At 58.7% G+C, this 24380-nt stretch overlaps 2 protein-coding genes across 8 annotated transcripts; one reads left to right on the forward strand and one right to left on the reverse strand.

The window, feature by feature from the left end:
- Positions 1–80: 80 nt before the first annotated feature.
- On the reverse strand, positions 81–18895 carry SLC4A2 (solute carrier family 4 member 2). 6 transcript variants are annotated; one of them, XM_017957346.3, is made up of 23 exons: positions 18363–18895; positions 15373–15486; positions 13061–13226; positions 12661–12902; positions 12462–12580; positions 10690–10922; positions 10458–10600; positions 8865–9045; positions 6512–6647; positions 6244–6409; positions 6018–6132; positions 5677–5861; positions 5291–5516; positions 4983–5198; positions 4751–4899; positions 4452–4646; positions 2322–2576; positions 2127–2216; positions 1775–1941; positions 1106–1359; positions 839–1008; positions 425–598; positions 81–321 (listed from the first exon to the last, which is right to left on the reverse strand). In XM_017957346.3, exons 2-23 carry the CDS (start codon positions 15421–15423, stop codon positions 241–243), a joined length of 3714 nt encoding a protein of 1237 aa, XP_017812835.1. In that variant the 5' UTR covers positions 15424–15486; positions 18363–18895; the 3' UTR covers positions 81–240. The 6 variants fall into 6 exon arrangements, with proteins under 6 accessions (XP_017812835.1, XP_003896916.1, XP_031520881.1 ...); XM_003896867.3 differs by lacking the exon at positions 18363–18895 and adding an exon at positions 17637–17829; XM_031665021.1 differs by lacking the exon at positions 18363–18895 and adding an exon at positions 17198–17490.
- Positions 18896–19447: 552 nt separating this feature from the next.
- On the forward strand, positions 19448–23628 carry CDK5 (cyclin dependent kinase 5). Of its 2 annotated transcripts, XM_003896873.3 has the most exons (12): positions 19448–19596; positions 20244–20332; positions 20430–20497; positions 20609–20669; positions 20769–20825; positions 21582–21677; positions 21824–21898; positions 22058–22154; positions 22335–22404; positions 22974–23034; positions 23150–23230; positions 23348–23628. In XM_003896873.3, the coding sequence occupies exons 1-12, from the start codon at positions 19560–19562 to the stop codon at positions 23432–23434; spliced, it is 879 nt and encodes a 292-aa protein (XP_003896922.1). In that variant the 5' UTR covers positions 19448–19559; the 3' UTR covers positions 23435–23628. The 2 variants fall into 2 exon arrangements, with proteins under 2 accessions (XP_003896922.1, XP_021792114.1); XM_021936422.2 differs by lacking the exon at positions 20769–20825 and having other exon boundaries at positions 19459–19596.
- Positions 23629–24380: the final 752 nt, after the last annotated feature.

A 24380-nucleotide genomic window follows, 5' to 3' on the forward strand; every position in this document is an offset into this window, starting at 1 on the left:
AGTTTTGGGATGGGGAGCAGAGCTGGGTCTCCCACCTCTTTCCCATTCATGCCCCCCATACAAAGAGAAAAGGCCAGAGATAGGTGGGGGCCAAAGCACTTTACTGCAGGGGCAGTGGGGGAGGAGGGGACATTAAATTATTCACTTAAATAAAAAGGAGGGAGGGGCATGGGAGGGGGGACCCCATCCCACCAGCCTGTCCCCTCGTCCATCGGTCCCTCGGCTGTCCCTCGGCGGCGGCTACACAGGCATGGGCATCTCATTGTACTCGTCCACACCCTCCCGCTCATCAAACACCGGCTCTGCCTCGTTAGCATCCAACTGTGGGGTGAGGGGTGGTCAAGAAGGGAAGTGGGGGGTGGGGGACCTTTCCAGATCCACAGGGAGGCAAGAGGGACTGGGGGAGGCAGGCGGGAGGGCTTACACATTTCATCTCTCGCTCGGTGAAGATGCGGGTGAGCACCACCATGCGGAGCGGCACTGTGAGGATGAGGATGAAGGGGAAGGCCAGGGAGGCAGCTGTGGACATGACAGCCCAGAGCAGGGCCAGGCAGAGCAGCTGCAGGGCCGTGAACAGGTGCATACGGAGGGTCCGGACCTGGGGGGCGGAGACAGGTGAGCCCAGGTTCCTCCCCAGCCTGCTGCTGGGAAGAGACTCTCCCCTCTTCAGAGTCGGGGATGGAAGAACATTCCTAGGTGCCACAGAGCCGGGTTGGTACAGAGAGGAGGTGGGGGCTGGCTGAAGTGGGCAGATGGGAGGGGCAGCTGGAGAATGACCCAAGTAGACCAGGATGGCCAGAGGCACACCCCTTCCAGTGGGGAGCTGGGGGAGGCTTACCTTCTTGACGTAAGTGACATCTGGGTGGTGTTTGGGTGGCATGAGCAGCAGATGCAGCCGTTCATAGAACTGGATCCCATTAAGGGAGGTGACTCCCATGTACAGGAAAATTCCAAAGAGCACAGCCAGGGGGATCTGCCGGAGCAGATCCCCGATAACTATGGAGAGGCCTATGGGAGGTGCAGGATAAATAGTTGGCCACAGGGTCCCCTGGCCCCACTGGCCCTGGGGAATCCACTGGGAAGGGAAGGGCAAGAGGCAACGTACCCACAAGCAGGGCAACCAGCAGCCCTGTCACCCGCTGTTCCTTGACCTCCTGAATCTTGGGCTTGTCCCCAGGTGCCACAGCCTTGCTCATGACAGTGAGCGCGTTGGCGTGAGTGACGGAGCGGACAGTGGCAGCAGCCAACCAGGGCAGGCCAAAGAGGGCACAGATGCCGCCCATGGCCACAATGAGCAGCAGGTCCAGGTGGAAGCCGGAGCCCTTCTGCAGCATGCGCTCCTTCTTGGAGATGATGAGCCTGAGAGAGGGAGGGGTGCTGCTAAGGCCCAGGCTGGACTCAGCTCCACAGACCACGAGGTCTTTCCAGAATGCCCAGCCAGTCCCTCCATCTGGCTTTGGAACCTGGTGGTCCCTGTCCATTCCGTCAGGATTCAAATTCCATTACAGAGCAAAACCTCGGCCCCCAGCCCTTATCCTCCACAACAGCTCCCAGCTAGCACTGCCAGGCTGGCCTGCCCCTCCACGTGCTGTTCCTGTCCCAGCAAACATCAGGGGGTTTTTCTGCTGTCTACAGATTAAACTGTGGCCATCTAGGCATCCAAGGTTCCCTGAAGTCCCTGGGATTGCCCAGTGTGGCTGGAGGTTCCATGCTGAGTTCCCCAGCCTGGCCTGGGGCTCTGGCCTCTCATATCCCTTCGGCCAGGACCACTCACGTGGTGATCTGTGTCTCCATGAAAATGAGGATGAAGACCAGGATGGCAGGCAGCAGGCTGGCAACCATCATCCACACAGGGAAGGGGCTCTTCTCCCCCAGAGGGTTGATGACCCAGCCCCTCTTTTCTGGGGCAGTCACCGAGAATCCACTGGGAACGCTCAGCTTCTGCAGGGCAGACACAGTGTGGGGACAAGGGTTAAGGTAATGTGGAGGGCATGCCATGGAAAGGGGTTGGCATCTTAAGGACAGGCTTAAACTTAAGGACAGGCTGGGTTTGGAGGCTGGAGGGGAACACCTAGACCCAGGGCGGTGGAGGCAGCAGCCCTTGCCTGCTGCGGGCAGCACCTTACCTGGGTATAGGTGTCCTCAATACTGTAATCCACAAGCACCATGATGAGGATGGCGATGGGCACCCCAAAGTCCCCAATCACCCGCCGGATCTGAGTGGGCAGGCACACCGCTCAGAGGCCTGCCACCACAGCCATTGACTTCCTGCCACCCCCCTTCCTGCCCCTAACCCCCTCTTGGCCTTTAAGCCCACGCACCCGGCCAGGAAAGAACCGGCTGTTCTTGAATTTGCGCAGGAAGAAGGCGATGAAGAAGGTGCCGGCCATGAGCACCAGCGACAGCAGAGCCGTGTTGGGCTGGCCCCGGGGCTTCCCCTGCCCAGACTGCCCAGCCAAGCTCCTGTTGCCCGGCCCCAGCGTGGGTCTTGCCCCGGCCCATGTCATGTTCTCACCGCCGTCCACCTCTGAGCTGTTGGAGGCTGAGCAGCCATGCAGGGGGTGCTCCTGGAAGATCTGGGGAGAGGAGGCCACAAGGCCTTCATCAGCTGGACTGCAGAAAAGATTCCTGAGGCTCAGTGAGTGTCAGGTGGAAGGGGTGGGGCAAGGGAAAGGCTGGCCTGCTTTCAAGGAGCTTGTCTTGTTGAATTAAGACAGTGACCCAGAGAACCAGCGGTTAGCACAGGGCAGTGTGGGGCAGAAAAGACCGAGCGGCTGGTTTAAGTCAGGAAGGCAGCTGGTGAGTGGCACCAGCCAGGCTCAGAGAGGATCCGGGGGCCTAAAGGAGGACATGAGCACAGAGGACCACAGAGTGGTCTCTCACATACATCTGATGCCCAGACTGACTGTCACCTCTGGAGTCTTTCCCCTTTCTACACTCCTGGATTGTTTGACATTTTAACAAAAGCATGTACTTTTGTTATTAAAAATGTGAATTTTAAAAGCAAATTAAAAATAATATATTTTTTAAAATAAAACAGGCTGGGTGCAGTGGCTCACGCTTGTAATTCTAGTACTTTGGGAGGCCGAGGTGGGCAGATCACTCGAGGTCAGAAGTTCAAAACCAGCCTTCCCTGTCTCTGCTAAAAATACAAAAATTAGCTGGGCGTGGTGGGCACCTGTAATTCCAGCTACTCAAGAGGCTGAGGCAGAGGCAGGAGAATCGCTTAAACCCGGGAGGCCAAAGTTGCAGTGAGGCAAGGTCACGCCACTGCATTCCAGCCTGGGCAACAGAGCAAGACTCTGTCTCAAAAAAACAAACAAACAAATAAATAAAATAAAAAAGATGGACTGGGCCTGGTGACTCATGCCTATAACCCCAACACTTTGGGAGGCCAAGGCAGGAGGATCGCTTGAGGCCAGGAGTTCCAGACAAGCCTGGGCAATCTAGGCAGGCCTCTTCAAAAAATTTAAAAATTAGCCAGGCATGGGGCCCACCTGTAGTCCCAGCTATTAGGGAGGCTTAGGCAGAAGGAACACTTGAGCTCAGGAGTTTGAAGTAATAGCTCTAATGGTGCCACTGTGCCGTTAAATATAGAAGTTTTTAAAAAATAAAAGTATGAGTTTTTGGCTGGGCACAGTGGCTCACACCTGTAATCCCAGCACTTTGGGAGGCCGAGGCGGGCAGATCACTTGAGGCCAGGAGTTCAAGACTAGCCTGGCCAACATGGTAAAACCCCATCTCTACTAAAAAAATACAAAAATTTAGCTGGGCATGGTGGCGTGTGCCTGTAATCCCAGCTACTTGGCAGGCTGAGGCAGAAGAGCCACTTTAAACCAGGAGGCAGAGGTTGCAGTGAGCAGAGATCGCGCCAAAACTGCACTCCAGCCTGGGTGACAAAGCAACACTCTGTCTCAAAAAAAAGAAAAGAAAAGAAAAAGTATGAGTTTTTGAAAGATTCATCTGTCTGGTTCAAGTTGCTTTTGAAAATAAATTAAGGCCGGGCGTGGTGGCTCAATCCTGTGATCCTAGCACTTTGGGAGGCTGAGGTGGGTGGACCACCTGAGGTCAGGACTTCAAGACAAGCCTGGCCAATATGGTGAAACCCGTCTCTACTGAAAATACAAAAATTAGCTGGGTATAGCAGTGCACACCTATAATCCCAGCTACTCAGGAGGCTGAGGCAGGAAAATCGCTTGAATCCAGGAGGCAGAAGTTGCAGTGCGTCAAGGTCACGCCACTGCACTCCAGCCTGGGCAACAGAGTAAGACTGTCTCAAAATAATTAATTAATTGATTAAAAAATTAATCTGAGGCCCTGGTGTGTGTGTTGGCAACAAGCCCCAGGAATGCTCCAGCCTGGCCTCGAATCCAGAGGATGGGACCAAGAGACTCCCTCCAGCCCTGAGACCTCGGCCCTCCTGGCCCAGCTCTCGGCAGGGGCCTGCCCACCTTCACCAGCTTGTAGAAGGTCTCATAGATGAAGATGAGTGATATCAAGAAGGCGAAGATCTCCTGGGTGAAGCGGGAGACGAAGCGGACCAGGAAGCTCCCCTCCAGGGCCACCATGAGCAGGGCCAGGAGCACCAGCCAGAAGCCGATCCACACGCGGCCCACCAGGTACTCCAGGTGGTTGCTGCTACAGAACTGGAAGTGGGGGCAGTCAGGTCCCGAGCTCTGGGTGGGGATGCTGCGGGGAGGTGTCTAGGGCAGAGGAGGGGTGGCTGGAGATGGGCGGGAAGAGCCCTCACCGAGAAGAACGCCTCCTCAAAGACCAGCAGGGGCCCCGAGAAGCCGATCACCAACAGGGGCTGGGCACCCAGCAGGCAGAAGACCACACCCTGGAGCGCTGTGGACATAATCAGCTCCGACACCCCTATCAGGTCCTGTGTCTTCTCTCCTAGGGGTGCAGGAACCAGCTCAGGAGCTGGTGGCCAGGCCCTGGGCAATCCGCCCCACCCTCTACCTGAAGGCTCTCCTCACCCAGCAGCCCCCCAAAGGTGATGGCAGGAGACAGGGCGGCAAAGTAGATGAAGATGACGGCAGCCAGGCACTGAGGGTCAAGTGCATCTCGGAAGTCACTCAGGTAGTGGGGATAGCGGCGCCGCACATCTCGGATCAGCCCACCAAAGGGCCGCCCCGTCCGCCGAAGGGGATCATCTTCAGCTGCCCCTGCCGCCTCTACCATCTGCAGGAGCGCTGCAACCCAGGCCTCCGTCAGGGCGCCCCAGCCCCTCCTGCCCACCTCACCCCCTTGAGGCAGCCCCGACCCCAGCCCGCCCTGGTCGTACCCTTATCTTGAGCAGATTTGGGCTCCAGCCCGGCCCCTGTGGGCAGCAGCCGGCCCTGCTCCTCTCGCTTCTTGAGCATCTGGCGCTGGAAGTGGGCCACGGAGCGCAGCAGCTCCTCGCCCTGCACTTCTGAGGGAGGCAGCACCACGCTGCAGTCGAGGAAAGCGTTGATGGCCGTCAGCAGGTCGTCCCGCTCGTCAGCCAGGTAGGCTGCCTCGTGGAATTGCTGCCAAAGCAGGATGGGGATTGGGGAGGGCTCAAAGAAGAGGGCTGAGGGCCTGGAGCTGGGGGTGGGCAAGGCCGGTGGGTGGGGGTCAGTCGTGGGGATCAAGACTGGCCCAGGGTGGGCTCCAAGAAGCAGGGCCCAGAGGAGGAGGGTAGCTGACCTTGTCTGACATGAGGGTGGAGATGGAGCGGCCGATCTCGTGGTAGTCCATGTTGGCGCTGCTCGGGCCCAGCAGCAGGAAGAGGAAACGCACGGGCACCGGCACTTCCAACACTGCGTCCAACTCCACGGCCTCCCGGAGCCGCACAAAGGCCATGGTGGGGCGGGAAAGGAATTCCACACAGCCTAGGGGCATGGGACCATCGTGGGCAAGAGCAGAGCAGCAGGACCGCCTTCCAGTCCCTCGCCCAGGGGTGGCACCGAGGCAGGGCCAGGGAGACTACAGGACCCTGCCTCAAGGCCTGGCTGCCAAGGCCCCCACATGTGACCTGCCCCACATACCCACGAGGACCACCGTGGCCTCAGCATTCTCAGGGATCTTCTCCAGCAGCTTCAGCTCGTGCTTGGACTTGGAGCGGGTGATGCCAGCTGGTGGTGCTGGAGGCGGCAGCTCGCGCTGGGGGACACAGAACAGAGCTCAGCCCAGCCAGGCCCCTCCCACTCTGAGTCCACACCTGGGCTTCCTCAGTCCTGCCGCCAGCCCAGGCAGGGCCGGTTCTCCCCTCACCTCTCGCTCCACCTCCAGCCGGGTCTCAGGAACACCTCCAATGAGAGGCTCAGTGACGTGGGGATCACTCTCAGCCCCCTGACCATGGTGATGCCCCAGCAGGGAGCCCAGGGAGCCAGCCGAAATGTTGCGGGGGAAGGAGAAGTCCTTCTCATCACTCGGGTGGCTGGTGGGGCAGAGGGCAGTGAGGCAAAGGAGGGTCAATGACAAGGGCCGGGGCAGGTGGGCTGGATGAAGTGTCGTCCCCAACTGGCCCACAGGGCCTCACCTGTGTTTCAGCAGCAGGGCCCGCAGCACATTGGCCCTGTCCTCGGCCTTGATCTGGTCAGAGATGACCATCTGCTCCACCACCTGGTGGGCCACTCCGGGCAGGGTCTGCTGGTCCAGATCCAAGAGCACAGCCCCTGGCATAAGATGGCACAGAGGGCCCCTCAGCCCCAGATCGCAAAACAGTGGCAGGAGATGGGATGGGAGCAGAAGCTGGGGACAGGTGGGGCAGCCAGGTGGGTGGGTGCCGGGCCTGGAACACCAGCCTACACATGAAGGACGCAGGCTCGGGTTCTAGCTCCCTCGGGAGCCTAGGTCACATCAACCCTCTGGTTCCTCCCCTCCCCCAGACCCCCAGGAACGTTACAAGGCTCCACAGAGACCACTGAACCTCAGTGACCAGAGAGGCCATCTAGGCCACACCTGCCGGACACTCCTTCCAGGGAGCATCCGGCCTCCACAGGGACGGTCCAGGCCGCCCACTCTGTTTGAACCCTCTTAGCTGTTAGAAAACTCTCCTCTAAGTAAGCCAGGTGCTGCGTCACTCTAGGGCCTAGTTCTACCCTCTGATACACAACTCAGCTGGTCTGTGGCCTCATCCGTGTGGCTGTCCTGGAGCCATCTGAAGACCCCCTCTGCCCCAAGCTTCTTGACTTCCCTGTCAGCTTCTCGACCTCCCCTCACCATTGCACACAGAAGTAACAGTCCCTTCGAAAGTTACCAGGTCATTCATCTGGCAGGGCCAACTTTCAGGAACAAAGACTAAAGAATAAACAGAACCGGCCGGGTACGGTGGCTCACGCCTGTAATCCCACTTTGGGAGACTGAGGCGGGCAGATCACGAGCTCAGGAGATCGAGACCATCCTGGCTAACACGGTGAAACCCCATCTCTACTAAAAATGCAAAAAAATTAGCCAGGCGTGGTGGCGGACACCTGTAGTCCCAGCTACTTGGGAGGCTGAGGCAGGAGAATGGCGTGAACCCAGGAGGCAGAGCTTGCAGTAAGCTGAGATAGCGCCACTGGACTCCAGCCTGGGTGACAGAGCGAGACTCCGTCTCAAAAAAAAAAAAAAAGCCGGGCGCGGTGGCTCAAGCCTGTAATCCCAGCACTTTGGGAGGCCGAGGCGGGCGGATCACGAGGTCAGGAGATCGAGACCATCCTGGCTAACATGGTGAAACCCCGTCTCTACTAAAAATACAAAAAACTAGCCGGGCGTGGTGGCGGGCGCCTGTAGTCCCAGCTACTCGGAGGCTGAGGCAGGAGAATGGCCTGAACCTGGGAGGCGGAGCTTGCAGTGAGCCGAGATCGCGCCACTGCACTCCAGCCTGGGTGACACAGCGCGAGACTCCGTCTCAAAAAAAAAAAAAAAAAAGAATAAACAGAACCAAAAGCTCCTAAGCAGCCAGGCTGGAGACCTCAAGGCCTAGTGAGAAAGCCCTTCCACAGTGGCACTTTACCCAAAGCCCCTGAGCCTCACTCGGGGTCTATGGACTCTTAGTTGGGAAACAATTCTAAAAGCAAGTTTCTAGGTCCTCAGCTGCTTTGTTTTTTGTTTACTTTTTTTTTTTAATTTAATTTTAAGCCAGGCACAGTGGCTCATGCCTGTACTTCCAACATTTTGGGAGGCTGAGGCAGGCAAATCGCTTGAGCTCAGGAGTTTGACACCAGTCTGGACCACATGGTGAAACCCCATCTCTACTAAAAATACAACAATTAGGTAGGCGTGGTAGTGTGTGCCTGTAGTTCCAGCTACTTGGGAGGCTGAGGCAGGAGGATCACTTGAGCCTGGGAGGTGGAGGTTGCAGTGAGCCAAGACTACACCACTGTACTCCAGCCTGGGCAACAGAGCAAGATCCTGTCTCAAAAAAAATATATATATATATATATATTTAATTTTTTTCCTAAGCTGCCTCAAACCACAGAACCTCAGCTGCTTAGAAACAGGCCTTTTAACAACAACTGAGAGTGGTCACCCATTGTGAAGGAGCAAGCAAGCAAACACAGGACTCTGAAGTCCTGCATCTGTGGTGAGTGGTCATTTCGTGAAGTCTATACAGCTACAGATTAGATCACATTCCACAGAATCTCTAAGATGGTACCAAGGCATGCTAGGAATTTCAGAAAGCTTTACATCAAAATGGCTTCTGGAACATTTTCGCAACCAAAACACAGTTGTTATCTGAGAATATCAAGAAGCTGCTGGCTGAAAATGCAAATACGAGCTGGGTGTGGACCATGCTCCCTCTGGGCTCTGGGGCTGTCACACATCATGGGGCTCAAGACAGATTTGGGGCCATTTGGGAGAGTTTCCTGGGGATTGGCCAGGCAGGAGGCAGAGGGGAGCAGGGTTACCGTGGGCAAGGGTCCTGCGGAGCTCCAGGAGACTGCGGAAGGAGAGGGACGCCACGTGGGGCTTCCCCCAGCGCTCTGTCTCCTCCTCCACGTCCTCTTCAAATTTGATCCAGCGAGCTGTCTCCCGCCACTGGGGCTCCTGGTTTTTGTCCAGCAGCAACTCATTCAGCTCCACAAACACCTCGGGGAGAGAAGAGAAGGCATTTCAGGGTACAGAGCCGGAGGCAGCCCTGGATGGAGGTCAGAGGTGAGTGGTATCAGAGGGAGCCAAGTGACCCTGGAGAGCATGAGCACAGTGGGTGGTGCACAAGCACCCCAGTCCCACAGCCAGCTGAGACCCTGGACAACTGACGAACCAATGAGATGCAGTTTCCCTCATCTGTCAAATGGGAGCACCTCAAAGAACTGTCAGGAGGACAAAAGGGAAAAGCACATGGCACGCTACATGACTCAGAGTAAGGGCTTGAGAAATGGCCACTGTGTATGAAAGCAATGGCGTTTTGTAGGCCTTTTAACAAGTGGAATGCCTACCAGCCATTCCATTGACAGGCATTCAAGAACTGGCAAAACTAATTGCAAATGAAGGAAGAGTGGTCGCCTCTGAAAAATACTGATTGGGTGGAGCCGTGCAGGAACTTCTGGAGTGTGGGAAATGGTTAGGCAGGTATGGGCCTGCAACAGGGCACTGAGCTGGATGCTTCACACAGATGCAGCTTACTGTATGCTATTACGCCTTCATAAAATGAGGACAAAAACACAGTGCGTCAGAGTTCAGGACCAGGGCCCTTAAGATGGGCGGCATCACTAGGTAACCAAGTGACCTTGGCCAAGTCACAGCACTCTAGTTTATGGCTGACACCACCTGTTGTCATCTTCACAGGTGGCTGAGAGGATTGAACAAGTACAGAGGCAACTGGGTTTTGAAAAATGAAGTGTAGTGCTACACAGAGCCACCTTTAGCCCAAGGGGTGCCCTTTGTTCAAATCAGAAAATGGCATCTCTTTCTAAGATGGTCATGATACAGAAATCAACAATGGCTCAGATGTGAATTAAAACCACAATACTCAAATCAACGACATCCACCATGGGGAGCATAATCACAGTGCCCAAATCAATAAGCTCTAAGACGTGTATACTGCACTCTTGTGCAGTGTACAAACTTCACAACGAAAGGTGGCATCCCTGGGCCCGGTGTGGTGGCTCAAGCTTGTAATCCCAGCACTCTGGGAGGCCAAGGCAGGCGGATTCCTTGAGGCTAGGAGTTGGAGACCAGCCTGGCCAACATGGTGAAACCCCGTCTCTACTAAAAATACAAAAATTAGCTGGGTGTAGCAGGTGCCTGTAATTCCAGCTACTCTGGAGGCTGAGGCAGGAGAATCGCTTGAACCCAGGAGGCAGAGGTTGCAGTGAGTTGAGATCACACCACTGTACTCCAGCCTGGGCAAAAGAGCGAGACCTTCTCAAACAACAACAACAAAACAAAGGTTGCAATCCTGAGGCTTGAGATTATAGCTGGTCTGAGAGGTAGGGGCAGGGTCGTTGGGGGAAGCTGGATGGGAAGTTAATGGAAGACCATGAAGCAGAGCATGGTACCTCATGGGGCTTGTGGGGGGCCCGGGGTCGGGCCCGAGGTGTGGGGCCAGGCTCCCGCCCTTCTCGGCCACTCTGTGTGGAACCTTTGGCATTCTTCCGCACCAAGTGCCGCCGCACCCCAGGAACGTCCTCAAATCGGTGACCTGGGGGGGCAGAGGACCAAGGTTGGGCTCCCCCTTTCTCTCACTCCTTCGCCCACCAGTGCCAGGCTTGGCCCAGGCCCAGCACTCACTCTTCATGAGGTCTAGGTCGGCTGTGGCCAGCGTCTGGGCCTCACTCTCATCCGTGGGGACCCGAGGCAGCAGTGCCTGCTCAGCCCCCGTCATGCTCCCGATGCGCCTCCTCTCCTGAAGGTTGTAGCTGCGGTGCCCAGGCTGGGCTTTGGGCAGGGGGCGCCCCGAGGCACCCCCGTCGTCACCCCCTGCGGTGCCACTGGCCACCGCCACCGCCTCCTCCACCTGGGTTCTAGGCAGACAGAATGGCCATGAGCCCGAGAAAGCCAGCCTCCTCCCCCACGCTCAGCACCCACACAGCGGGGAGCCAGGGAGGGACCACATCGGACTCCGGGCCCTCCTAGCTCCCACTCCCGGGAGGCACAGGTATGGGGATGGGGAGGATTCCGGATGCAGACTGCCAGCATCCGAACCCCAGCTCCACCCTTTTCTAGCTGTGCAGCCCCAAACGATCACCCCAAGGCCCCTCTGAACGTCCACTGCGAACATCAACTGCTCCTCAGCAGCCAGGACTGAGGCCAGACTCTGGCAGTGCCATGAGGGGTGAGATTTTGGAAAAGTCCCAGTGCAGGGCCTGGGGCAGAAAAGGAGCTCAGGACGCTGCTTCCTGACAGTCAGCATTCATCCCCCTGCCCCCTCACCCCCTGGCACACCCCTAGCCATGGGACTCAGAGGTTCACAGGGGCCTATGTTTAATCAAGAGGAATAAAGTCCGTGGCACTCGGCCTTGGAGATGGCAGACAGCTTCCTGCCCTGGGAGGAGGGGTGAGCCTCAGCCTTCACAGACGCCAGCTTCTGCTCTCTCCCTTCTCTCTGCCACACTGGGTGGCCAGTGCCCTGCCACGTGGTCCTACCCCTCTCTCTCAACATCAAGAGCCCCCAGAGCTCAAAGCTCGCATCCCCTCTCATGACCAGGCTTTCCTAGCCCCCACGTGCCCTAGCCCACAAATTCGACCCTTTCCTGCTGCCAGGCCTTCTCGGAAGCCCCAGCCTTCTCCCGGCCATCCTGGCACCCCTAAGGCCACTGTAACCTGCCGCCCACATCTGTGCCATGGTCCCAGCAGGTTATGCGCTCCCAGAGGGGACAACATGCCCTTCACTTCCCGCAGCCCTTCACGCTGCCTGGCACCCAGAAAACAACTGGTCTGTGATTGTAGTGACCTTGAGACCTAGTTCAAAGTCATTTTCTCCAGGAAGCCTTCCCCCAAATGCCAGTCATCCACCGGTACTGACACTTTCCCTGAACCAGCCACTGGGTGCAGTGACAACATGCTGATGCCATCTCACATGGTAACATTTGGTTTCCAACCAGCGTGTGTTGGCAGTGCTCCAAGGAGAGGGGGGTCTTCTTTGCCTCTTGAACCCTGGGGCCTCCAGCAAGTGCTGGGAGGTCACCAGTCCAGTACCTGAGCCAGTACTGGCTACTGCTCCCGCTACACCACAGGCAGGGGTGGGAGCAGGGAGGGGTGGGAGACGGGCAGGGGTGGGAGGCAGCTTAGGCAGCGCATGTTCTTTGCCAGGCTAAACCATACTTAGAATTCACACCACCCTTAATCCCTACAGCCACCCAGTGAGAAAGGTTCTATTATGCTTGGTTTCCGATAAGGAACCTGGGGCTTGGAGAGCTTAATTAAGTTACTTGCCCAGCCAGTGAGGGCAGGGCTGGGATTTGAACCCTGGCCTGGTGATTCCAAGGCTCATGCTTTGTTCCAGCATCATCTCTAGCAGGGGAAGTGTCTGTTGGGGACACTGTTGATTGGGGTATACTTACCCAGCCTGGGCCCCTTTGGAGGCCCGAGGAGTTGCCTCCTGGTGGGGCAGTGGTGCAGGGGAAGACGGACTGGTCTTCTCTGCCTTCCGGTCAGCACTGTCATCCTCTTGGAGAAAGAACTGTAACAAGGACCCATGTGGGCAGGAGTGACCAGGACAGGGCCCTGCCGACATCCCCTAGGAGCCCGCGCCCAGCACACCTGCACCGAGGAGGGTGTGGAGGCAGGGGATGGCTGCGTGACTGCCCGGGCCCCCTCGGCCTCGCCAGCCTCATCCTCATCTTCCTCCCCTTCCTCAATGGTAGGGGTTTCTCCAGTCGGGGAGGCTCCTGGGCGCCTTCGAGGCTTCCGTCCTGGGCCCTGGGGTGTCTTGCGGCGGCGTGCATCCGGAGGCAGGTGGGTGGACAGTGGGTGATGGATGTGGTGGGAGGACTGGCGGTGGTCTGCAAGGAGGAGGGGGACTTGGCTGCGGCAGGCACAGTGTCCCCTCCCCTGCCATCCTGCCCCCCGCCTCGCTCCTCCCACTAGGACCCCAGCCCCTTCTTAACTGAAGAGTCAAACCTGATATCCCTGCCTCCCCCTTCCCTGCCTGCCCCCTCACACTCAAAGTCTTCCTCCCCATAGCTGCGGCCTGGCTCCTCCCCTCCGCGAGACCCGGCCTCATGTAGGATCTCCTCAAACCGCTCCACGCCCAGGGTGCGGTGAAGTTCGTCTTCCTCCTGCTCGGGGAACCCAGGCGTCCCAGGGCCCAAGCTCTCTGGCTCTGGCTGTGTGGAAGAAAGCATAGAGAAAAAACACACAGGACTCACTGGGAATTGTACCCCGAAACCTCACCCTTCCTAGTGCCAGAGACCCAGGACCCCTCCCCTCAGCAGCTCTCTCCTCTAATGCTGGTGACTCAATATCCCCCCAGCAGCTGTCCCTTAAATATAGGGACCCAGGCCAGGCACAGTGGCTCACGCCTGTAATCCCAGCACTTTGGGAGGCTGAGGTGGGTGGACTGCTGGAGGTCAGGAGTTCAAGACCAGCCTGACCAACATGGTGAAACCCCATCTCTACTAAAAACACAAAAATTAGCCAGGCGGTGGCGGGCACCTCTAATCCCAGCTACTCAGGAGGCTGAGGCAGGAGAATCACCTGAACCCAGGAGGCGGAGGTTGCAGTGAGCCAAGAACGTGCCACTGCACTCCAGCCTGGGTGACAGAGTGAGACTCTGTCTCAAAAAAACAAAAAAGAAAACAAATCTAGGGACCCAGTCCTCCCAAGCAGTCGGCCCCGTCAAATGCAGGAAGCCAGTCCCCCTACCAGTACACATCCCTTCAAACACAGGGACCCAGTGTCCCCCCAGCAGTCTGCCTCCTCAGATGCAGAGACCCAGTTCCCCCAGCGGCTGTCCCCTGGGTTCTGAACTACCCTCATCCCAGCCCAGCCCCCTTGGCTGTGCAGTCAGTTCAGGGCAGGTGGAAGAAATCCCGTGTCCAGCCCGTCTGCAGCCTGGAGGGAGGGCGTGTGAACCGGGAAGTTCACATGACAGATAGTGAAGAAACTCCCCTTGGCCTGAGGACAACTACTGAGCCCAAAAAGTAACTTCTGGAGGCGCCCAAGCTGACCGCCCAGAGCCCGTCTGAGTCAAAAAAACTAGCCCCGCAGGGACAGGAATGGATGCCCTTCAGCCCCTAGGAGAGCTCCCCTAGCCCCCAGGCCCCCAGCCCAAGCCCTGGGCCAGCTCCCTAGCCCCACCCCTCACCCCACCCCCACAGCCCCCACCTGAGTCATCCTGCGGGCGCGGAGCAGCTGGCCGGCACAGCCGGCAGGGAATGCGGCGCTTGCAAGAGCTCAGCACAGCTAAGTGGCAGCCGCCTGGCCAGGCAGCCTTGGTCCAGCCCCCCACCCACCCACGGTCTTAGCTACAGGCGCCGCCAAATATTTGCTCAAGAGCTTCTGGACCTGAAGGGCATGGGGATCTCCAAGGGCGGGGGTATACAGCCCCCTCCATGGTGGTGCCAGCAGCGAGAATAAGGAAGAGCGCGGGGAGGAGGGCTGGGGCGAAGGGCGGGTCTTAGGGGCGAGGTGGGGACTGGAGCGGCTGGGCCTGGCAGAACGCCGGATAAGAGGTGAGCGGGCCAGGGGGCTGGCTTCTTCCCTCTGTACGTAAGGCTCCTGACCATCTCCTGGCTCCCCCATCGCCCAGCCCCACTCCCACCAGAAGCAGCCCCGTGGGACGAGGGGGCGGGGAGAGGCGCAGAGAGCTTGCCCCCATGGGGAGAGAGGGTAGCAGACCCCTCGCACCTGAGGCCGCAGGAGGAAGTCCATGGCCGGCAGGGGTGAACCTGAGAAGGAGGGGGAGGGGACCAGCCTGCGCCCCTTCCCAGTCACGTGCCCTTCTGGGCCAGAGTGACCAATAGCGGAGCTGATTGTGGCACGGGGTTAATCATTAGACTCCTTAGGAAAATCCAGAGGGGGCCATGTGGAGCGGTGGCCACGTGAGGGCAGGGAGGGGCGGGACTGGGTGGCATGTGGGCAGGGGGCGTGGCCAGTCACGGCAGGCGAGCTCCGCCCAGAACCCTCGCCCGCGTGCAGACTTGACCTGGGGCCTCTAAGGCCGGCTGGGTCTGAGACGGGTTGCTGGGTGAGAGACCCAGGGTTCTCAAAGTTCCTCAACCGCTGAGGCTAAGCTACCTAGGTCTTCAGGTAACAGCCTCAACTCCCTCCCCAGGACTGGAAGACGTTTGATACCCCCGCTACCCATCCCCCCGCACGACCATCATGCAAGGTCAGGGTAGGGATGGCAGCGTCCTCCCGGTCTGCACACTCACACACGCTCACACCCCTGGTTGGTGAGGACCCTCGGCCAGAGCACACAAGGCTGCCAGGGAGGGAAGGTCGGGCTGGCGACCTGGGGAACAAACTCACCGTGCGGAAAGAATCTGCGCCCTTGGTGGGGCACCGGGGGGCGCTGCTCATGGCCGAATCTTAGCCCTTTTCGCTGTCGCTGCGGCTTTCAGGGCAACAAGGCGGAGGCATAACCTGGATAGGGGAGAGGCCGGATCACCATCGAGAGCCCTGGGAGGGCAGGAGCCACCACGCGCAGGCTGCGCTGCTGGGGATCCTGGACTATGAAGGGCCTCAGAGTGGCCCTTAGCGGCAGCCACAGCACAGAGAGTTATTTATAGGAAGAAAAGAGAAGAACAAGGAGACAGGAGAGGACTGAGGCGAGTGGGGCCAAAAAAGGCCGAGAGACTGAGTAGAGGGAGGAGGAGAGAGAAGGTGGGAGAGGCCGCAAGAAAAATGAGGGAGAAAGGAGTCAAGGCCCAGGCCCGGAGAGAAAGCAACAGAGATGAGGGAGGGAGCGATAATAAGCCGGGGAAGGAGGGGAGTGAAGGCTCAGGCAGACAAGGGAGCCTCGCAGGGTCAGGGCACCCACCAGAGGTGGGCCTGAGACCAGAGAGGGTGTGGCAGGGAGGGTGAGACACCCCGTGGAGCTGGGGCCGGACTGCCGAGACAGGAAGCAGACGAGAGGAAGGACTCTGGAGAGAGCCCAAGATGCCCCCGCAGGGAGGGGGCGCCCCCTCCCCAGTGCAGGCCGGCAGGAGTCTTGCCTCCCCCAGGTCCGTGGGGGCTGGCAGGAGGGAAGTAGGCTGGCTGGGTGGAGGGCAGGAGCTCAACTCCACTCACTCAGTGGGAGGGAGGAAGGCACAGAAGGTGGGCATGGGCTGGGCAGAGCTTTATAATGGGGGAGGGGCATGTGATGGGCTGGGAGGGGGTGGGCACCGCAACCTTGAGGTTCTGCCTCTGAGGGGCGGTCTGGATCCCGCCCCTTCAGAGCCTGGAGCCAGGAAAATCTGAGTGGCAGCGCTGCCACCCTCCTGACTGTGACTGTAGGGAGTCTGGAGAGGACACTGTATGGTGGGGGCAGAGAAGGAGCTGCAGGAGGGAGCCCAATCCCTGCAAATAGGGGGCCTATTCCTAGTGGGTCAGCACAGGGGACACCCAAGATTGGCAAAAAGTGATGGTAACGATGCTCCCAGTGTGTTGCTGGGGACTGGGGGTGCCCGACTCAGGAGTAAGACAAGTCAGTGTAGGGTCAAACAATATAGGTCGGGGGGGGCTCACCCAGGATGGGGAGCCTGGCAACACATTCTTGGCAAGCACTCCAATTCGGCTAACTACGCTCTTCCCCTCCCCCTCAGCAGGCCTTCAGCCAGGGCGGGCGGTGTGGGTGAGCGTGAGGGCACCCAGTCTGGGAAGGGTGTGGGAAGAGTCCGCCCTGAGCACCTGCAGGCGCCCACTCCCACCTCAGGCTGTGCCCTCAACGCGCTCCTCCACACTCTTCTGCACCCCCTCCCCCGCTGTCCCAGAACACAAAGCAGCTTCTGTCCAGAGCATCGGTGCCGATAATCCGGGTAGGGGCACATTCCTCGGACCAGCCCCGACCGGCCCAGAGGATTAGCATCTCTCCCCTTGCCCAAAGGATTAGCATCTCGGACCCCCACTTGGGCATTAACCAGCCCCCAAGTGAACTCGTAAATTCCACAGCTCTTCCATGTGGGACTGGCGGGGGAAACGAAGCGGGATAAAGTAGACCCTGGATTTCAGGCAGTGCGGTCTCTCACACCCAGCACAGAACTCCCCGCCTAGACAAACCGACCCCGGGAGTCAGGTCCAACTCTCCGGGCTCGTCTTTCCCATCCCCACCCAGCTGCTCCCTCTTCTGCATGACCCCTTGTCCCGACCTTACCCGCCACCCGCCTTTCCTGGCTTCGCCTCCCAACCCGGAGACTGGGGATGGAGGCCCCGGGCAACCCCCAGTCTGGGCGCCCCGGACGGGACTGAAGGACTATGCGGGGTGGCCGGAGGGGAGGGATGGTCTGGAGCCAGCCGGGGAGTGGGAGGGCCGGCGGCTCCTCAGGGAGACTACCCACTCCTGGTGGCAGGGGGCGCGGCACCATGGCTTTAGGGAACTCTGAGAAAGGGACCCCGGAATGCCCGCCTCCGACCAGCACTCCATCCGCCTCCTCATCCTTCTCCCCAAGACCGCGGTTCCCCGCGCCCCAGTCTCCGCCCTTTCCTCCACTTCCACTCCCTCCCTGCTCGAGTCCCGAGTTCCCCCCTCTCCTTCCCCCTCCCTTCCTCCCTCCGCGGCCCTGGCCCTCCCCCGCCACCGCCTCTCCGCTTACCCGCTCGCTCTGGACTTCGTGCCCCGGGGGTCTCGGGGTCTCTCCCCGTCCTCCGGCACCCTCGCGCGCTCCCGACGACTGCCCCGTGCCCACCCCGGGGCGCGCCCCCGCCGCTCCCAACTTCTCCCAACTCAACTTTCCCCCGCGCCACGGGCAAGCCAGCCCCCTGCGTGCGCGCCCCCCGGCGTACCGTGCGCGGTCCCGCCGCCGCGGGTGGGGAGGCGGGAGCGGGGGCAGGGGCGGGGGCGCGCTTCCAGGCACAGCCCGGCACCAGGGGCCGCCCCCGCCGTCCCTCTGCCCCAAGCTTCCCCACTCCGGGCTTGGAAGCCCCGAGGATGCCTCTCTTGGCTCCATTACGGCACCTCTGGGTGGAAAGGAGCCCGCCTCACGCTACGGATCCCAGGCAGTAAGACGCAGGCACAAGGAAATTCGGAGAAGTCGAAACATAAACGTATCGGGATTGAGATTCTCTTGCGGCCCCCCTCCCAAATAACCCCCGTGCCTCCAAGAAAGCCCCTGAGGGATGGTGGCGAGCAGGTGAGAAGGGTGACAGCGGCTGGAAGCTGGCTGCCCAGTACCCTGAGCTGATCTGGGAGAGGGCAACTTGTTAGGGGCTCCCCACTTCCTGAGAGGGACAGAGATTCGCTATGGTGGCCTCCTTCCTCTTGAATGGAACCTCCACACTGAATCGAACCCTAGTCATAGTCATCACTTATCATTCAAGACCTGTGTGTAGTTCTTGTTTGCCCAACGAAATCACAAAGTCTTCCAGATAAGAAATGTACTTTTCGCTTCTTTTCTCTTGTGTATGCAAAAGCATTCAGATAGAAACGAGTTAATTAACACGTGTTTGGCAGTAACTCTGGTTCCGGTGCTGAGGAGTGCTGTTTGGGATCCTTTTCCCTCGGTCCGTAGCCCTCAAGAATGCAATCATGAGACAATTAGAGAGGCAGCGCAAGGGAATCTATAATCAACTCCTTTAAGGGATGAGGTAGAGGCTGCTGCAAGTTGAGCATCGGTCTGTGGTCTTGTCTGTGGAGGGGGTTAACCAACCTGCCGGCCACACCCTGGCTGACTCCAGTGGGCCCCGTTCCGGAGACTGGGGTCTGGGGGGACCTCCAGGGCTCCACCCAGCTTTTCTCAGCATGTCAGAGTTCAGCGGCTGGAGTCGGGTGGGCTCCGAGACAACAAACGGGGCCCAGCCGAGAGAGGGGTCTTTGGCGTGTGTCCCTCCACTAAAATCCAGCCTCAAAGGGGCACAGCTGTTCTCTTCCCAGCCCTGAGGTCAGCTGTTCCCTGTGAGGTCATCATCGCTCACATGCATTCCCCAGTGAATCCTGGTGTCACTAGGTGGCTTGGGGAGAGGTGGAGGAAACCCGTGCTGAGGTCGTCAAGAGGCCGTTGGGAACTCAATGCCACCAACCAGGTCAGAGCTGGGCCGCCAAGGCTCGGGATCTAGGCCGCCAAACCCCAAACCCCTAACCGAGAGCGCTCCGCCCCCATCCCCGCTGCATTCTGGAACGCGTAGTCCCGGAGCGGCCCTTTTCAAGAAGGCTGGGAGCACATAAAAGGAATAACAACAGCGGGGCACACTGGGAACCGCGGCGCCGCGGCGGGGCGCCCGGAAAACGGACACGCGTTGCTCCCTGGGACTTGAAGTCCAGGGTTTTGCCTCCGCGGTGGAACCGGAGCCCTGGAGTCGAGTGCTGCAGAGAGCGTGAGCGCAGACGGCTGGGGTTTGTAGTCTTCTTGTCCTCGGTCTCGGGCACTGCGGGGAGACCTTGTTGTCTTAGGACTACAAGCCCCAGAAGGTACTGCGCGGCCAGGCGGGGCGGGGCTGGAGGCTCGGGTGCCGCCTCCTCTGCAACGCCGGGGCCAGAGTCTTAAAACCGAGGGCCCGCAGGGGTCCCCGCGGCCGCCGCGATGCAGAAATACGAGAAACTGGAAAAGATTGGGGAAGGTAATGGAATCTCGAGATGTTCCTGCAAGAGCCCCTCTGCAGATCCTTCGGCATTCCTTGCAGCCCTGGCTCCCTTACCGTCAGCAATACCTACAGGCTCCGACCTCAGCAGCGGCTGCAGCCCTGGCCCCCGAGCTCAGCACTCCATGCAGACACCAGTCTTCCCCGTGTTAGCATTTCCCGCAGGCTCTCACTCCAACCTTAGCGTTCCCAGTAGACCCGACCTCCCAACCGCGACACTTCCTGAATTTCTCACTCCAGCCTCAGCACCACTTGGACAACCTCACCCCGAGCCCCAGCCTCGGTTCTTGCTGCAGACCTCCAACCTCAATATTTCTGCAGCCCCTCAGCCCTCTCCCAGGCCCCTCCTCACCATTTCCAGACCCTTCCGGAGCACCGCCTTCATTTTAGACATCCTTGCCCTCGCAGCCGCACTCGCCCCTCCTGCTGAGCCCCTGGAGCCTCCGCGGGCACCTTCTCCTCCCTCCTCACCTGCCACATCCTCACTCACAAAGCTCACCCACCTACCTTCACCCTGAATCCCTTTCTTTGCATATTCAGACGCTGCCTTCACCTCCCGGGAGGCATTTCCTGGCTTAGGGAAGAGTGCCGCATCCTCCCCCTGACCCCTGACCTCCTTCCCCTAGGCACCTACGGAACAGTGTTCAAGGCCAAAAACCGGGAGACTCATGAGATCGTGGCTCTGAAACGGGTGAGGCTGGATGACGATGATGAGGTAGGACTGGGGACTGAGATAGGGCCTGGAGAGGGGGTTGAGGGCCTGGGCTGGGTGGGATCTGACTGCTGCCCACCCGGCCCCCTCACATATGCAGGGTGTGCCGAGTTCTGCCCTCCGGGAGATCTGCCTACTCAAGGAGCTCAAGCACAAGAACATCGTCAGGTGTGCGGGAGGCGGGTGCTCCTTGCCGGTGTGGCCGCTTGGGGGAGGTGGGGGCTGACACTGGACGTCTGTCAGGTGAACCTGCATGGCTGAGCCCTTCTTTTGCCCTAGGCTTCATGATGTCCTGCACAGTGACAAGAAGCTGACTTTGGTTTTTGAATTCTGTGACCAGGTGAAAGGCGGGGTTTGGGGGACAGTAGCCTTGGGAAGGTATAGGGGCCCAGACTGAGGTTAAACTCTGTCCCATTCCCCCACTCATATCCCTTTTCAGGACCTGAAGAAGTATTTTGATAGTTGCAATGGTGACCTTGATCCTGAGATTGTAAAGGTGAGGAGAGTGGTGTTGGGGGACCCCTCAGGCTGGGGTCAGAGTCTGCATTCAGTGTAAGCACTCCTTGGGCTCTAACTTTGGGCCCTGAACAGGGACGCTCTGGGGTGTCAGAGAATGAGAAAACCCTGTTTCTGCCCTCTAGGAGCCTCCAGTCTTAGCAAACAATAGGAGCCTCCAGTCTTAGCAAACATTTTCACGTGGTCGTCTTTGACTCGCACAGTGGCACTCTGACGTCAGTGATAGTATTTACATTCAGAGATGAGAAAATGAGGTTCAAGGAGATACACTCATTCATTCAATACATACTTACTGAATGCTTCACTGTGTGCCAGGTGCTCTTCTAGGCCCAAGACCAAATGCCTTGGTCCAGGTTCCAGGGGATCCAGTCCTGAATGATACTACAGCATGATATTTATGTGCTGTAGTATCGTGTGCATACTCAGATGCGGCCAGGAAGGGAAGATCAGCATGGGCTAGGATCTAGGCGGGATCTAGGATCCACCTGGCAAGGCCCATTAGGCTATATGGTCCAGGAAGATGGGGACCAGGGCCAGTTTCTTCACTCTTGTCCCTCTAATGCCTAGTACAGTATAAAGCAGGTTCTGGATGGTGAATGAATGGTGTCACTCTGAACCAAGTGCTGAAAGGTGGGTGGGGTGGAGTGAAGCACAGGGTGAGGAGAGGAGCCACCCGTTGCTGGGCACAGTTGCATGTTCAGGGCGTCTGACTCCCTTCTGCCTGCTCTCCTCCCAGTCATTCCTCTTCCAGCTACTGAAAGGCCTGGGATTCTGTCATAGCCGCAATGTGCTACACAGGGACCTGAAGCCCCAGAACCTGCTAATAAACAGGGTACTTCTTGGGAAGAAGGTGGGGAGTGGGAAGCCTGGGGCCAGGGCATGGGGAGCACGGAGGGAAGAGGACTGGGAGGATGGAGTCTGTGCTGTCCCAAGGCTGCTTAAAGGCCCTTCTCCATGTCCCCTTCCCATTCCCCTCAGAATGGGGAGCTGAAATTGGCTGATTTCGGCCTGGCTCGAGCCTTTGGGATCCCTGTCCGCTGTTACTCAGCTGAGGTGAGCTAGGAGATGGGATATGGGATTGGGGGAGGGAGTCCCTCAGCTCCAACCCCAGGACCCAAAACACTATTTTCCTCTCCTCTCTGAGCCTCCTCCTCAAACCTCCTCCCCAGCCCTCTAAGTGGGAGTCCCCTGTTGGGGGGCGGTCTCCTCCAGGTGGTCACACTGTGGTACCGCCCACCGGATGTCCTCTTTGGGGCCAAGCTGTACTCCACGTCCATCGACATGTGGTCAGCCGGCTGCATCTTTGCAGGTGACGTGCTGGGGCGCTGCAGAGGCACCTTCTTTCCCATTTGGGTTGACAAATAGGGTCTGGAGGGTTCCCTCTACGGGAAGGGAGGGAGGCTCTGGGACTGGGGCTGGAAGGTCAGGGGGCACCTCAGAGTGAGGGGTCCTTCACATGTCATGTCTTAGCCCCCTGTCTGCCCCCCAGAGCTGGCCAATGCTGGGCGGCCTCTTTTTCCCGGCAATGATGTTGATGACCAGTTGAAGAGGATCTTCCGATATCCTTGTTTTCCTCTGCCTTGAGCCCTCTGGGAGGGGACAGCCCATGGAGTTTTGAGTGCAGTGGGTGAGGGCAGTGATGGTGTGGGGTGGGGTGATGGGGTCTGTAGGGCTTCTCTTGAGGGCAAGGGGAGACAGCAGAGGTGCTGGACACCCTGATTGTCACAGTGCAGATACACACTGGAGAAGGTATGGCTTGGAGACAGGCAGTGTGCCCTGGGGGGCAAAGCCAAGAGGGTGTCCCTCCAGGTGAGAGATGGATGCCAGGATGAAGGAGCCAAAGACAGCAGGACACATTTTGTGGGAGCGGGGCAAGGACCAGTTCATTAGGACTAGGACAGCAGCATGTGGGTTAGACTAGTTAGTGATTGTCATGGGAAACGTGGTTGGATGTACGAGTGACGTGCCCGGGGTTGCTTCTGTCAAGCTCAAGCCAGAGGGTAAGGGAGGGTGAGAGAAGTAGGTGGTGGGTATGAGGAATCCTCCCCGGGAGGGGAAGAGGCCCTCACCCTGCCCCTGAAGATGCAGCTGTGGCCCTTTCCCAAGTGATCCTTGACTCCGTGGACACGCTGCTGGGGACGCCCACCGAGGAGCAGTGGCCCTCTATGACCAAGCTGCCAGACTATAAGGTGTGATGGGGAATTGGGGGGTCATGGTTCATCAGGGTCACTCTTGTTTCACATTCCTAGCAGCCTCCACCCCCCTCCCCCTACCTCTAGTCTGACCCTCCCTGCCTCTCCACAGCCCTACCCGATGTACCCGGCCACAACATCCCTGGTGAACGTTGTGCCCAAACTCAATGCCACGGGGAGGGACCTGCTGCAGGTAGGTGACTTGGGGTAGAGGGTGGGTCAGGACACTTGCCCAGAGGGGACTACAGGAAGGCAGGGCTCTGGGCAGTGACCTGTCCTGAACCTGCCGCCTCCTTTCCCCCATCTCCAGAACCTTCTGAAGTGTAACCCTGTCCAGCGTATCTCAGCAGAAGAGGCCCTGCAGCACCCCTACTTCTCCGACTTCTGCCCGCCCTAGGCCCCAGGATCCCCGGCCTCCAGGCTGGGGCCTGGCCTATTTAAGCCCCCTCTTGGGAGGGGCAAGATGGTGGGGGTGCCCCGTGCACTGTGCTCCAGCTGTGCTGGGCCCAGCTGCGGTGGGGTGCCTGAGCCTAAGTTTCTCACTCCCTTTGTGGACTTTATTTAATTTCATAAATTGGCTCCTTTCCCACAGTCTGGCTGATGTGGTGGTCAAGTGGCTCTACAGGGGCCATGAGCTGGAGGGGTCTCTGCTCTGTTACTGCTGGCCGCAACCCTACTTCTGGCTCAAAGACAGCACCTTGCTCTTCTACTTTAAGAGGCCATGACCCTCACCCCTCACCCCTGGGACAGGGCAGCACTGTCACTGCACACCCCTCCCTCCCACCTTCCCTCCCTCTGCCCAGGAGGGCCTGACATGGTCCCTTGGAGTGAGGGGGCCAGTATCTAAGAGCAAGAATGGGCTCCCTGCCAGGGTGGGGAGGAAAGGGCTGGGCCTGTCCTTGTGGTTCTCTGTATCTCAGGTGGATCCTCTTGTCCCTTCCCTCATCATCCCCTCATACCCAGGCCTGCAGGCTGACACAGGAGAGCCCGAAAGATATGGTTCCATCAGGAACACCCCTTCCCACTCCCTATTTGTCAGTTTCCCAATGTTTGGGGTACAGTGAAAGAGAGGGAAGTTGGGCCTATGGCTGGGGCCTGGTGTGTCCTTATTGGCAGGAAGGGGAAGGGAGAGCTCCCCCAACCCTCACCCCCACCCCCACCCCCACCGTCTCAAGCCTTAGGCCTTTAGCTCTTGTGGGGAGGCTGGGGAGACAGAACTTGTTGGTATGGAGACAGGCTGTGTGCCACACTTGGTCCCAAATGTGGGAAAGGAGTCAGGATATAAGGCAGGACACAGGTGTTCTTGAAAGTGGAGTCACTCCCTGTCTTCTCGCTGCCTCTTC

The sequence above is a fragment of the Papio anubis genome, chromosome 4 (genome assembly GCF_008728515.1).
Source record: "Papio anubis isolate 15944 chromosome 4, Panubis1.0, whole genome shotgun sequence".
Lineage (NCBI taxonomy): Eukaryota > Metazoa > Chordata > Mammalia > Primates > Cercopithecidae > Papio > Papio anubis.

Coding starts and splice junctions, on each gene's coding strand:
- SLC4A2 (XM_017957346.3), bottom strand. CDS start 15,423: ATGAGCAGCGCCCCCCGGTGCCCCACCAAGGGCGCAGATTCTTTCCGC. Junction 6,648..8,864: donor CCGCAGGACCCTTGCCCACG/GTAACCCTGCTC, acceptor ATCTTATGCCAG/GGGCTGTGCTCTTGGATCTG. Junction 2,577..4,451: donor CCTTCTACAAGCTGGTGAAG/GTGGGCAGGCCC, acceptor TCCTCTCCCCAG/ATCTTCCAGGAGCACCCCCT.
- CDK5 (XM_003896873.3), top strand. CDS start 19,560: ATGCAGAAATACGAGAAACTGGAAAAGATTGGGGAAG. Junction 20,670..20,768: donor TTTTTGAATTCTGTGACCAG/GTGAAAGGCGGG, acceptor ATCCCTTTTCAG/GACCTGAAGAAGTATTTTGA. Junction 21,678..21,823: donor AGAACCTGCTAATAAACAGG/GTACTTCTTGGG, acceptor CATTCCCCTCAG/AATGGGGAGCTGAAATTGGC.